Below are 13,674 nucleotides of genomic sequence, written 5' to 3'. Positions count from 1 at the left end.
GAGGTGCAGAGTTTTTCAGGAGGGGCTCTTCCCCGGGGGGCTGTTGGCGGTCCCTGTACAAAGCCACTGTTGACAAACGGACAGGTGATCTCCAACGGAGGATTGTACATGGAGCTATAGCTACAAACAGGTATCTGGTGCACCTCGATCTTGGCACAGGGGACAGCTGTCCTTCCTGCTCACAGACAAAGACGTTACAGCATCTGTTTGTCCAGTGTCCCAGACTGGCTGGACTCTTCAGACACCTGCAGGTTGGGTTCAAGGCTTAGGAGAGCAGTCTGTTTATTTATGGTCAACACTACTCTGCAAACAGGAAATCTGTACAAGCGCTAGTAAATTTCATTTCAGGACTGTCCAAATTAGCCATTTGGAAAACCAGGAAGAACTGTGTGAGGGGTCAAGGGTCAGAGGACGTGGCTCTGATGCTGACTGGGCTGCTGGCAGCTCGGCTCAGGGTGGAGTTTAAGTTTTACAGACTGACACAAAAGACAGAGGTGTTTGTTAACGCCTGGGGAGTGCAGGATGTGCTCAGTGAGACAGAACTAATTGGTTCTGAATTTTTCATTATTTTATTTATTTATTTTCCTTTCTTTTGTTATTTTATTTGTTTAGTTTTTGGTAGTTGCTTATAAACATGATTTTTTTCTTTGCTGTAATTTTTGATAACAGCAAAACGTGGAATTAACTAGAAATAAAGGTCTGTTTTAAAAATCCAAATCTCTCTCTACAGTCATATTCAATCAACAGAGCTGAAGATAAATCTGAGGAACATCATCATGACCTCATCAGGTGGACAGACTGAATATTATAATATTCTTTCTCTTCTAGTAACTGTTTTATAACGTGTTCAGTTTGTGATGATTAAAAACTTGATGATTAAATTAATAATTGATCTACTTATTTACAATTTATCTTCAGTCTGACTTTCATCACTAATTATTTCTACTCTTTCTGTTCTAGTTGTTTACATTTTTTCTCCAGCCTTTATTGGAAAACATTGAAATATACAATAATATGTGTGCTCCACTGAGGGAAGAGTAATGACAGTGAAGTAAATGTAACAATAATAATATAGTCTCTGGATTGCGTAATAAATCCTTTTGTTAGTCTACATTAGTTTGTTTACATTTCACCTTTGTACATTTCACTTGATGGCGTCATTATACCTGAGTTTCCCTGCAAGTGTCGGTGTTTCCTCTCAGATCATATAATACTAGTTATTGTTTATCATTGAAAGAGCTCGTACCTGGACAGGAAAACAAGTCACATGAAGCACGTGATCAGGACTGAGTCGGGTTCAGTTAAACCAGATCACAGGAAGTGATCCTGGATATCTTGAACCCTCATCATCGATCCTTCATCGTGTTTGTTTAGAGAGCAACAGGAACTACAGGCTCTTATTTTGAAGTGGTCGGAGGGCGCCGTCCACGGGAAGTAGCAAAGAAGAAGCAGACTTGTTGTGGTTGACGGTGTCAGGAGCAGCGGACTCACCTGGCGGACAGGTGCGACCTCAGCCCGGTGAGACAAAAAGCCCGTGACGAACCTAATAGACGTGTGTTGTACTTAGACCTGGACCCAGTTTTGAACCCGGTCCAGGGACCCGCGTTTACCGTTGATGCTGTGCATAAGTAGCTCCGTGCTAACTGTGCTAAGTCCACCGTGCTAACTAATCCCGGTCCAGTTCTGGTCCCTGTGATGTCGGAACCGGGTCCTCTGCAGTCTCTTGTTAGACCAGCTGGGCCTCTGATCAAACCGATCCGGACTGAAGCGGATCAGCAGCCTGTGTCGGTGTGTTTGGACACGGTCCCGCGGTGACCTACTTTCCAGATTCCGGGGCCCAGACAGACACCTGGACCTGGACCGGTGTACGGGACCGAAACGTTTTTTTTTTAAAAATATATCTGTAGACGCAGTGATCCGGATCAGTCCGGACTCAGAAACGTGTTAAACACTTGGACCAGGACTCGAGTTTTTATCGTTCCATTTCCTACATTGAGCCACAATCAGGTCTCTCAGATCCGGTTTATAAAATAAGAGTCCAGAATCTGTATTCAGGAAGTCCAACAAATTTTCAAATGAAAAGAATCCCAATCATAACCTGAGTCTGATAATAAAACAAAGAGCTGATCAGGTTATTAATGATGACAAGGACAAATCGATAATCAAACACAAACTGATCAGAAAATGATCCATTTTAAAAGTGATGGACCCACTTCCTGTTTCTGTCTCCGTGAACTGGTTCATGAAGGACTGATCCTGCAGGTTCAGGACCAGATCAGGGTTCTGAGTCCCTCGTTTGGTTTATGAAACAGTCCTCGCTGCGATTGATGATATTGATTATTGATCTGTGAATCAGCTGATCAGCTCAGGCTATGTTACCCCTCTGTCTCTGTAGGACTAATCCAGAGTGCAGTCTCTCGGTGAACGGCCCCAGGTCAAAGGTCGACTCCTCCCTCACCGGTCATGGCCCTGATCTCTCTGGAAGATCTCGACGGATTGGACGACGAGCAACTGGACGATGACATCACCGACAACCCAGAGCCAATGGATGAAGACGACCGACTGCTGAGTCACTGGCAGGCCGTCGCCAGCACCCACCAGGTGTCAGTACCTCCAGGTGAGGGGGCGGGACTACTGATACACCTGTGTATTACAAGACCTGATCAGGTATTGATCAGTGCTTCTTCTTTAAACACAGTCAGTTTAAAATGACTCAGTCCTGGGTTCAGACTCGGTCCAGACTGTACAGGTCTGATGTGGTCTGGTGTTGGTCGTCACTCAGCTGGAATCTGTGTTACAGACATGACCGGACCCATACAGGAAATGACCCGCAACAGTCAGCAGAGGGAGCCCCTCCCCTTTGCGCCAGTATCCCGCCATGAGAAGGTAAGACCAGAAGACCACATGTAAACAGCTGCCCCCCCTCAGATGGGGGAGGAGCTGTGAGTGTGTCTGTACAGATGGGTGTGGTCTCTCCCTCAGATGGGGGAGGAGCTGTGAGTGTGTCCGTACAGATGGGTGTGGTCTCTCCCTCAGATGGGGGAGGAGCTGTGAGTGTGTCTGTACAGATGGGTGTGGTCTCTCCCTCAGATGGGGGAGGAGCTGTGAGTGTGTCTGTACAGATGGGTGTGGTCTCTCCCTCAGATGGGGGAGGAGCTGTGTGTCTGTACAGATGGGTGTGGTCTCTCCCTCAGATGGGGGAGGAGCTGTACGAGGAGCGGGTGTACGCAGCAGGACACTGGGCCTGTGTGACCAGAGGCGAGGATCTGTACGAGCAGAGCATCTCTATGGGCTTCATGAAACTGATGCGCTTCATCTGTAAAGAGAACTCCGCAGGTCAGACCCCGCCCCCAACACACACCTCAGTTAACCCGTCTCACTGACCTTGAAACAACAATAACAGTATTATTAATTAGAGCATTAATTATAAGCAAAGTATTATTCATAATAACGAAGAATTAAGACTGAAGACAAACTTTTTCCCTGATCCTTCACTTCCTGTTGGAACCTGTGATCAGTATTGATTGTGTATTGATCATGTATAGGTAAATACCTGGGAATGACGGTGCCTGTGGTCAGTAACATTCACATGATGGAGGATGGAACCACGTTTAAGAAAGATGTCCAGACTTCGTTCTTCCTGCCCGCTGACTTTCAGACCAACCCCCCCCAACCCCACGACTCCGACATCACCATCGTCTACAGAGAGCCAATCAGAGTCGTCACCAGGTCAGTTCTTTATCAGACGGCTCATCATTATCTTCATTGGTTCCTGAGGATGAAAAATGTCAGTTGAACCTGCAGAATCTTAAATTTATTTCACTGATCATCATTAATCTGAACCAGTAATCAACAAAACAAACATGAGGTCCATGTTGAAGCTTACCTCTACAGTTTTGTTAAAGATGAATAAATGGATGAAATGGATTAAAGTCTGGATTAAAGTCTGGATTAAAGTGATGAGGTTTATGGTCAGTTCAGTATTTTAACATTCACACTTTGATCTGAACGCAGCTTTAGTTCTGGAGCTGAAACAAGCGATCAGTTCATCGATTAGTAGATCGACAGAAAACTTACCAGCAGCTTTGTTTCTCCCGCACTAGCGGTCATCAGACAGGTGTGTCAGAATGTCTGCTCTCTGATTGGCTGACAGGACATTCCTGGGGACGACCACAGAGGAGACGGTGACACGTCAGATCAGTCTGCTGTGGGAGATCCTCGGCGCCACCGACGACCTCTGCAGAGACAACTACATGGTCGCTGTGTACGAGAACCCTGGCATACCTCGCCGCAGGAACGAGATCTGGTTCATCAGACGGAACCTGTAGATGCCTTCCTCTGCTCCGCCTCCTCATCCTCCTCTGATTGGCTAGTTTGTTGTTTACACACTTCCTATAGCCGAAATAATTTTTTTTTTTTATGTCAAACTGACCAATCAGAGCAGGTTTATGCTTGTTAGCTGGTCCTGACACTATGCTCCGCTCCTCAACCCTTCCCATCCAATCAGATCGGCTTTCTCTGACTAACTGACAGCCCATTGGTTCACACTTCCTGTCACGTGTACAGTCGGTGTGTAGAATAGAATCAGGACAGTTAGAGGTGGTACATCATCATATCAGAAGAAGCAGAAGGGAAAGCAGGAAGTTACAACTCCACTCAGACCAATCAGCTGAGTTCAGTCTGGTGTCAGATGCAGAGATGTGGATGAAAGGGCACAATCTCAGTTTAGCTCCAGTCTGTATCAAAGCGTGATCATGTGAACACGTGACAGGAATAAACATTAATCTTCCCTTCAATCTGCAGGTGTGACAGTGACGATCCTGCAGACCTGAAGCAGGTCTGGAGTTTGGACCTGGTTCAGGTCTAGAGTTCAGACCAGATGGAGGTTTGTGTCATAATGAACGTTGGTTTACGATAAAAAGGACAGTGAATATTTTTGTAACTTTTTCATCATCAGTCAGATCTGATGCTGGTTTTAGATTCTGGTCCTGTGACGGTTTTAAACGGTGAAGAGGTTTCACTCTGACAGATATATGTTGATTTGTGGTGACGGCCCTCCACATGTTCAGGCAGGTGACTCCAAGTTCACATATGACCAGCATGTTAATGTGACTTTGACAAAGTGGTTTTAACCCTGCAGCTCTTCTACACTTTATTTTCTGAATATTGGATGTGAAATCATTAAAGAATCGACCAAACAGTTTGTGACTCTTGGTGCCTGTTCGTTCTTCTGTTGGACAAATGTACTTCATTTTTATTGTGAAACTTTTTTCCTTCTATTTCAACATTTGTGTATAAAATATTCAAATAAAATCTGATGTAAAAGTAACGTTATGTGATAGTTTCTGAATGACTTTAGATCCTGACTTTAAATGAACCAGCTGGTTCTGACTACATTGGTGAAAATATTAACTGACTTCAAACTGAACCTGATGAGACGTCAGCGATAAACGCTCAAACTCCTGAACCAAAACAACTTTATTTACAAAAACAAATCTGGAGTATTACAATCGTTTTCACCCCAACAGTCGCATTAAGAAAGCACTCTAAAACTATTAAGAAAAAAATAAAAAAGACAGAAAATAACAGGAGGTCAGAGGGGTGGGCCTCTGGTGTGATGTCATCCAGGTAAGATCAGATCAGGTCGGCCACTGCAGAGGGAAAATAAACACGTCAGTGTGGAAACAGCCAATCACAGGAAAACTTGGCACTAGCTCGTTATATTAGCTAACATGCTAACTCCATGTATTGTCAGTGCTCAGAAAGCAGCTGGAACCAAGAAGTGTTTTCATTTCTGCTTGAAAAATGGAAATAAATTAATATTTATACCTTTATAAATATTTGCGGACTCATCGTTTCTGCTTTAGTTGTAAACATGATAAAACAGACTCTGGACAACCGTGAGCTATTCTAACATCAGCTGATTGAGCTAACAGCCTCTTGCGTTTCCATGGTAACTGTTGCATCACTGATTCTGCTCGTCTGGTTCAGCAGACGCTGCAGGGACTACTTTCTGAGGAGTGATGCGTGGTGTTTAACAACATATGTTTGTCTCTAAAACTGACAGATCACAATTATTGATTTCACTCTGCTGTGATGTCATCATCAGCACAGGAAACAAGCGCTCTGATTGGCTGGCAGCAGCCCGTCTATGATTGGCCAACTCGTACCGTTCATGGGCATCTCGTCGATCTGGGTGGAGTAGTACTGCTCGATGTCTCTCAGGATCCTGATGTCGTCGTTCTTCACAAAGTTAATGGCCACGCCTTTACGACCATAACGACCAGATCGACCAATCCTGGAAGAGGTCAGGTCATCAGTGGCGAGTTAGATGCAATTAATGATAAAGACATCAACAATCTCCAATACACAATAATAAAACTGACAGATGCCCCCAGCTGGCCATCCATGCCACCGACCGACGCACGCACGCCCGCACGCACGCACACACGCACACACACACACACTCTTTGGGTTACTATGAGATCTGTAGTGGGGCTCACCCAATGCATTATGGGTAACCTTTAGCCTCCAGTTGGTGTTATTAGGCATGTGCCATGAAGTCGTGTTGCTACACTAATAAACAGTTAGTCAGTCAACAGTATCATTGTTATACAGGCACAAAGACCTGACACACTGATTGCAGAACGACTCAGTTTCACACACAAAACCAAGAAGAGGGCGAGTCTCACCATGTTTGTTGCAGCACTACGCAAATTAGCCGAACACTGAATTTAAAGATGCTTTAAATGAAACATTAAGAGACAGGCTTGTGTGTGGATTAAGAAATGAAGCAGCACAGAAGGAATTGCTCACAGAACATTAATATCAGTGTGACAATGGAAATGGCTTCAAAAGAAGCTCATCAACTCATCAAGGAAACACTCAATCCTGTACAAACAGCGGAGCAGTATCCCCTTCCCCTGATTGACAACTTCTTTACTGAGCTGAGTGGGGGACAAACGTTCAGCAAAATAGATCTCAACCAGGCTTACTTACAAACGCATGTAGAATACGCATAAAGGACTTTTCAGATACTGCAGACTGCCTTTTGGGATCACATCAGCTCCAGCGAGCTATGGATCCAATCCTGAGTGGGCTACCAGGAGTGCAGTGCTACCTGGATGATGTCCTGTGCACTGGAGCAGATGATGAAGGGCGTCTGTGCAACTTGGATGCAACTCTTCAGACTGAAGGAATATGGGTTGAGAATGTGTAAGGAAAAATGTGAGTTGTTCCAGTCATCTGTGGAATTCTTGGGTCATGTGATTGATGCTAAAGGTCTACACACTGCACCATCGAAGATCACAGCCATCGTGGACACACCTCCACCCCAAAATGTCCGTCAGCTAAAGTCTTTCTTAGGACTGTTGAACTATTACGGACGTTTCATACCCAACTTGGCATCACTACTTACACCGCTACATCAGATGTTCTAACCCACTTCAACCCATCTCTCCCAATTCATCTTGCCTGCGACTCCTCTCCTTATGGTGTAGGGGCGGTGATTTTCCCACATACTGCCAGACGGTGAGGAGAAGCCAAATGCTTTTGCGTCTAGAACATTAAACAAGGACACCGGAACGAGAGGCTCTGAGCATTGTGTGTCACCAGTACTTGTATGGAGGGAAGTTTACACACCTAACTGAGCACTGACCTCTCACGACCATCCTTGGACCATACACGGGAACACAATCTCTTGCTGCATCCCGACTACAGAGGTGAGCGTTGCTGTCGTCGGGACACTCATATGACATCAAGTATCACAAGTCAGACTCTCGCTGCAATGCAGATGCATTATCCAGATTACCATTTCCTGTCACAAAGCCAGAGTCGAACACTGGACATTTTCTACTTCAGGGAGGTAGAAAAAGCACCTGTTTGAGCTCTGCAGATAAAAAAGGAGACCAGAAATGACCCTGTGTTGTCTGCGCTCATGGACTTGCTCGTTAAAGGTCACCCTGAAAGTGATGACGCAAACTTGAAGCCCTTCCTTGGAAAGCGGGCACAACTGTCTGTTCAGTCAGGATGTTTGCTGTGACCCCCCCCCCCTGTCATTCCAAACAAAAGTGTTACAGCAACTTCTTGCAGGACACAGTGGAAGCGTGAGAATGAAGGAAATAGCGAGAAGCTATTTTTAGTGGCCAAACAGATTGAAGAGATAGCTAAAAGCTGTCCATCTTGTCACAAGGTCCGAGACAACCCACCACTAGCTCCTCTCCATCCCTTGGAGTTCCCACAGGAGCCACGGCATCGTGTGCACATTGATTTTGAAGGTCCATTTGAGGACAGAATGTTTCTTGTCGCTGTTGATGCGTACAGTAAATGACCTGAAGTGGCTATCATGAGGTCAACCACCACAGAGAAGACCATAGAGGTATAAATGTTCAGTCGCTTCAGATCTCCTACACAGCTAGTCTCTGACAATGGACCTCAGCTGGTTTCACAGGAAATGGATGATTTTCTGCAAGCTAATGGAGTGCAACACATTAAATCAGCTCCATACCATCCTGCCACAAACAGCATTGCGGAAAAGGTTTGTCGTGACAATGAAACATGCACTGAAAGCATCACAAGGACAAGGAACCCTGCATCAGAGACTGCACAATTTTCTGCTAAACTACCGCAACAGTCCACATGCAACCACAAAGACATATCCTGCCAGTCTGATGTTTAAGAGAGCACCACCTTTGATCTCTTGAAACCCTAAGGAATGAAGGACATTGTGCAAAAGCTACAAGAAAAACAAATTATGAACAGAGAACATCAGGCTAAGGACAGAGCTTTCACTGTGCTGGCCAGGAACTACAGAGGCGAACCTTAATGCACAAACTGGACCAGTCTCATATGCATTTCAAACCACTGATTGTGTTTGGAGAAGGCACGTGGATCAACTCCTACAGACCCCACCAGCGCCTGCACAACTGTCTCTTGGAGACCTTAAATGCTAAATTAACATGGCAGGTGCTGCTGCTGAAGGAACTTCACAACCTGTTTTAGTTGAAATTGGAAAAAGTGCCGTTTGGAATTATTTTGTATTATTATTTTACCTGACCGGCAGCACACGTTAACGTTAGCCGTTTAACTATTAGCCATTAGCTGAAAGCCACATTAGCCGTATGTTAAGTTATCATTAAGCTAGTGGCTAATAATAAAACGACTCACGTTAATGTGAGAGCTAGGCAGCAAACAGTCTGTAACGTTACTAGTTCATTTTACAGGATAAACACAATTATTTGTTTCTGAAACGTGTTATATTTCTCTTAAAGTCCCAGACTGAAGCTGAGAAAGGTCGAGCAGCAACTCGACAGAAACAGCGGCGGCCTCTCCTCCCAACTCTGTTTGATCAGCAACGAAAACATGGTGCCAAGTCACCAGCAGCACAGACAATAAACAGGGCTGTAGCTGAATACATTTCATAAATATATACACACCTTACAGTAAAGTTACTGTTGTTTTGTTTTTGCACTACCTCCGACAACCTAAAAGTAGTGTTGTCATTGATGTTATTCTTTGTATTGTTCTAATCTTTATTTCAAAAAGGGTTAGGGTCATTTTTTCTCCCCATGGTTAACACACACACACACACACACACACACACACACACACACACACACACTATTGTATTTATTCAGCAGCTTTATTGATCCATTCCTGAAAGAATCACTTTGACTTCTATTATCATAATGACAGTGATTTGTTAATTCTCCTTACTGTGGGAACTGTTTTCTGTGGAGTGATACATGTTGAAGGTAGTGCTGTGTACCTGTGGATGTAGAGCTCTCTGTTGTTGGGCAGGTCGTAGTTGATGATCAGAGAAACTTGAGGAACGTCCAAACCTCGAGCCCAGACATCAGTGGAGATCAACACGCGACTGGAACACAGAGGGGGTCATCTGTCAATCATCTACAGCTGTCAATCATGTTGACTTTCTTATTTATGTAAGTGTATGATTTATGAAAACAGAAATGAGCAGATAATTAACATCAATACTTGAGTCTGAGCTCAGAGGAAACAAACAAAAAGAAATAAAAAGAAAAGCTGAGAGGAAACATTAATAAAGTAGACCAGCTGCTGTAGATTCGTCTGACTTAATGAATTAATAAAGATCATCTACACAGAGGGACACCTGTCTGCTCCAGGTCCAGGTGTGTGAGTGTTACCTGGCTCCTGATCTGAACTCCTTCATGATGGACTCCCTCTCTTTCTGAGGCATGTCTCCGTGCATCGACGACACCGTGAAGTTGGCCTCCCTCATCTTCTCCGTCAGCCAGTCCACCTGAAACACACAGAGACTCAGTGTCCTACAAGGCTTTGCTGACAAGCAAGAGACTAAACCCCGAGTGTGTGTGTGTGTGTCTGACCTTCCTCTTGGTGTTACAGAAGATCACGGCCTGTGTGATGGTCAGAGTGTCGTACAGGTCACACAGAGTGTCGAACTTCCACTCCTCTCTCTCCACGGCCACAAAGAACTGCTTGATCCCTTCCAAGGTCAGCTCGTCACTGAGGGTGAGAGACAGTCACCCACACAGGGAGGGGGGGGGGCACTTCAGTACTGTACTGACGTGTCTGACTGATCTGGGTTCAGGTCTCAGTGCAGTTCTGTGTTTAGAACCTTAAACTGAACTAAATGTTCTGTTGGCTGATCGACGTGTGTGTGTGTGTGTGTGTGTGTGTGTGTGTGTGTGTGTGTGTTGTGTGTGTGTGTGTGTGTGTGTGTGTGTGTGTGTGGTTCTGTACGTGAAACTGGCTGGGCAAAATATATTCAATACTACAAATACTAAGTTACAACATTAATGGGAAACCAAGTCAAATCAGATCAGTGATCAATCTGATGATCGTCGATCATTAGATTGATCAGTGAGGTGGTCGTCCATCGACACACAGAGGTTCTGCACTGACCGCTTGACCAGGATCCGGATCGGGTCCGTCATGAACTTGTTGGTCATCTCCAGGATCTCGTGTGGCAGCGTGGCGCTGATCAGAACCACCTGTGTGGCCGGGGGCAGGTAACGGTACACGTCGTAGATCTGCTCCTTAAAACCTGAAACATCAAAAACAACACTGACGTTGAAGGAGGACGAGTGAGGGTCAGTCAGGTTCTCCATCAGGTTCCATCAGGTTCCATCAGGTTCTCCACAGTGTGTGTGATGTTTTAATCAGAACTTGTTGAACTGTTCCGTCTGGATGCAGATCAGAACACAGAGAGCTCCTGTTCTGGACTCTGTCTCAGACCAGGACTCATGTCTCTGCTGACATCACAGCTTTGTCCAGGTGTGTCAGTCTCAGGTGAGTGTCTTGCACATGCTCAGTCTCACCTTTGTTGAGCATCTCATCAGCCTCGTCCAGAACCAGCATCTTGATGGCTCTTGTCCTCAGACTCCTGCGACGAATCATATCTGCAGGACAGACGATGTTAACGTCCTATTGGCTGCTTCAGTCACAGGATGACCAATCAGGATCCAGATAAGAGACAGGTGATTTGACTCACCGAACACTCGTCCAGGTGTCCCCGCCACCACGTGCTGACCATAGTCCAGCTTCCTGATGTCCTCACCCACGTTGGTCCCTCCGATGCAGGCGTGACACTGAACGTTCATGTAGTCTCCCAGAGCAAGCAGCACCTGGACACAAGACAGAGAACCAATCAGTGACCGGGACACGTTGCCATGTGACACACGCTGACACGTGACTGGTTGGGTGTGTCTGCGTGGGCTGGGCTACCTTCTGAATCTGTCCTGCCAGCTCTCTGGTGGGAGCGAGGATCAGAGCCTGGGTCTCCCTCACCTGCAGACAGGAAACACATCACAGCATGATGTCATCAGCTCAGGGTCAAAGGTCATTCTGCATCTTAAACAGCAGCACTATTCTGGAGTTTTCAGTCACATTACATGAGCTTCACATGATTACAATCTGAAATCTTGAACATGTTTTAACATCTCAACATTTTATTTATGATCAGATTCATTTTGTTTCTTCAGAGCGGCCATTTTGAATTTCACAGCACGTCTCTGTGTGACGCACAAATTAAACCTTTGGCCCTGGTAGTCCCACCTGTGGAGCTGAGAGTCGGACTCACCTGGATGTCCAGGCACTGCAGCACTGACACACAGAAGGTGGCCGTCTTTCCTGTTCCAGACTGAGACCTGCACAGACCAGAGACCAGCAGTTAGAGAAGACTCGGGTCAGAGCAGGACCACCACAGTTCTGGGGTCAGTTTTTAAAGGTCTTACTGTGCGATGACGTCTCTGCCTTTGATGATCTGTTTGATGGCTCTCTGCTGGATCGCAGACGGTTTCTCAAAACCTGAAACACAAAACATCCAGTCACATGAAACATCTGCTTAGAGGAGAGCACAGCTGGACAGCATTCAAACATAAACCTGTCCAGGGTCTGGTCCAGGTGTCTCCAACTCTGTATCCTTTAAGTTTTATTTCAGAGTTTTTATAACACAAAGAGAGAGAGAGAGAGAGACAGACAGATAGAGATAGACAGACAGACAGAGAGGGAGAGACAGACAGAGAGGGTTGGTATGGCACACAGGGTCGGACTCGAACCCAGGCCGCTGCAGTTAGGATTACGCCTTCATGCCCCACCGCCGCCCCTTTGCTTGTGTCCACTGGAAACACTTCCATTGTATTGTAGGACTGAATTTCAACACGTTTGTGAATTTACATGTGTTGTCAAATTAATGAAAATGTTTTCTGAACTTACAGAGTGTTGGTCTGTTTTCTGAGGTTCAGTGCATTGAGCTCAGGGCCACCGTAGATATTGCCCTTCTTGGGATAAATAAGGTCTGACTGTGAAACAGTCTGGAGCTGATTCGTAGCTAGTCACTTCCTGTCTTCAGTTCTTATGCCGGCAGAAGAATAACAGCTCTGCGGTGAAGCAGTAAAGGCTAACGCTAACCGGAGAGCGGGAGACCGTGAAAACAACGTGAACAATGTAAACACTTTAAAGTCAGTCCTATATGTCTGAATCTAAATAAACTGTGAACTGAACACAGTGAAATTATCACGTTAATTCACCGCGGTGATTAAAAATTTGCTTTAGCATCCTGAGCTAACTCTTCCCCAAGGCCTCCGGATCCTCGGCCTACCGTAAGCGTAGATGCCGCGGAGCAGGTCCTCTCGGAGTCCCATGGTGTCGAAGGTGGGGGTCACATCTACCTCCTCGCTAGTCTCGAACTCCACCTTGGTCATGTCCTCCTCCTTCAGGAGCCTCTTCCTGCCCTGCGTCCCGGTGGCAGCCATCGTCCTCTGAGCGTTTTATTCGACCTGAACTCACCGAGTCCGGAGAAAGATTTCAACCGTCTGCACTGCGCGGCTAACGGCTAACACGGGGAGAGAGGCTGCCGCATGTGTCGCGGTGCTGACGTATTCAGGGAGCGACGCAATGTGTGACGACACAACTATGAATAAAAGGGTTGTTCCACCGTTTATTAAAAACTTCAAAAAGTTCAAATCTGAAAACATCTCATCTGTTCTCACCTATTAACACTGAAGACGCTGCTTCACCAACAGGAACATTTAAACACATCTGTTCATTATCTTTGATGTGTAATGACGTCATCTTAATCTAATCTGGATTATTAGTCCCTGTTCTCCAAACCAGTTCAGATCTGAGCTCCGAGAGTTTTTATTCTGTAAAACACCTTGGCCCTCATTTATCAAA

The 13,674-nt window shown here is 45.6% G+C and overlaps 2 protein-coding genes across 2 annotated transcripts; one reads left to right on the top strand and one right to left on the bottom strand.

Annotated features, from left to right (window-relative positions):
• The first annotated feature begins 1,364 nt into the window (after positions 1 to 1,364).
• soul4 (heme-binding protein soul4) lies at positions 1,365 to 5,200 on the top strand. Its single transcript, XM_056372334.1, has 6 exons — positions 1,365 to 1,518; positions 2,396 to 2,617; positions 2,801 to 2,886; positions 3,195 to 3,336; positions 3,546 to 3,729; positions 4,154 to 5,200. The coding sequence occupies exons 2-6, from the start codon at positions 2,464 to 2,466 to the stop codon at positions 4,326 to 4,328; spliced, it is 741 nt and encodes a 246-aa protein (XP_056228309.1). The 5' UTR covers positions 1,365 to 1,518; positions 2,396 to 2,463; the 3' UTR covers positions 4,329 to 5,200.
• A 260-nt stretch (positions 5,201 to 5,460) lies between these two features.
• Positions 5,461 to 13,362, bottom strand: eif4a3 (eukaryotic translation initiation factor 4A3). Its single transcript, XM_056372333.1, has 12 exons — positions 13,100 to 13,362; positions 12,234 to 12,306; positions 12,080 to 12,146; positions 11,725 to 11,787; positions 11,492 to 11,624; positions 11,319 to 11,399; positions 10,903 to 11,044; positions 10,365 to 10,503; positions 10,164 to 10,279; positions 9,767 to 9,874; positions 6,171 to 6,298; positions 5,461 to 5,651 (listed from the first exon to the last, which is right to left on the bottom strand). Exons 1-12 carry the CDS (start codon positions 13,251 to 13,253, stop codon positions 5,635 to 5,637), a joined length of 1,221 nt encoding a protein of 406 aa, XP_056228308.1. The 5' UTR covers positions 13,254 to 13,362; the 3' UTR covers positions 5,461 to 5,634.
• Between the last annotated feature and the right edge of the window lie 312 nt (positions 13,363 to 13,674).

This window comes from Seriola aureovittata, chromosome 3 (assembly GCF_021018895.1).
Source record: "Seriola aureovittata isolate HTS-2021-v1 ecotype China chromosome 3, ASM2101889v1, whole genome shotgun sequence".
NCBI classification, from domain to species: Eukaryota; Metazoa; Chordata; class Actinopteri; order Carangiformes; family Carangidae; genus Seriola; species Seriola aureovittata.
The sequence above is the reverse complement of the archived record's forward strand: the minus strand, read 5'-3'. Positions and strand labels throughout refer to the sequence as shown.

What these genes read in the sequence shown, in the direction of transcription:
- soul4 (XM_056372334.1), top strand. Translation starts at nt 2,464, where the DNA reads ATGGCCCTGATCTCTCTGGAAGATCTCGACGGATTGGACGACGAGCAA. An exon ending in CCAGGTGTCAGTACCTCCAG is followed by an intron (nt 2,618 to 2,800) that starts GTGAGGGGGCGG and finishes TCTGTGTTACAG; the next exon opens with ACATGACCGGACCCATACAG. An exon ending in CCAATCAGAGTCGTCACCAG is followed by an intron (nt 3,730 to 4,153) that starts GTCAGTTCTTTA and finishes ATTGGCTGACAG; the next exon opens with GACATTCCTGGGGACGACCA.
- eif4a3 (XM_056372333.1), bottom strand. Translation starts at nt 13,253, where the DNA reads ATGGCTGCCACCGGGACGCAGGGCAGGAAGAGGCTCCTGAAGGAGGAG. An exon ending in CCGCGGCATCTACGCTTACG is followed by an intron (nt 12,307 to 13,099) that starts GTAGGCCGAGGA and finishes TTTGTGTTTCAG; the next exon opens with GTTTTGAGAAACCGTCTGCG. An exon ending in TCTGTAACACCAAGAGGAAG is followed by an intron (nt 10,280 to 10,364) that starts GTCAGACACACA and finishes TGTGTGTTTCAG; the next exon opens with GTGGACTGGCTGACGGAGAA.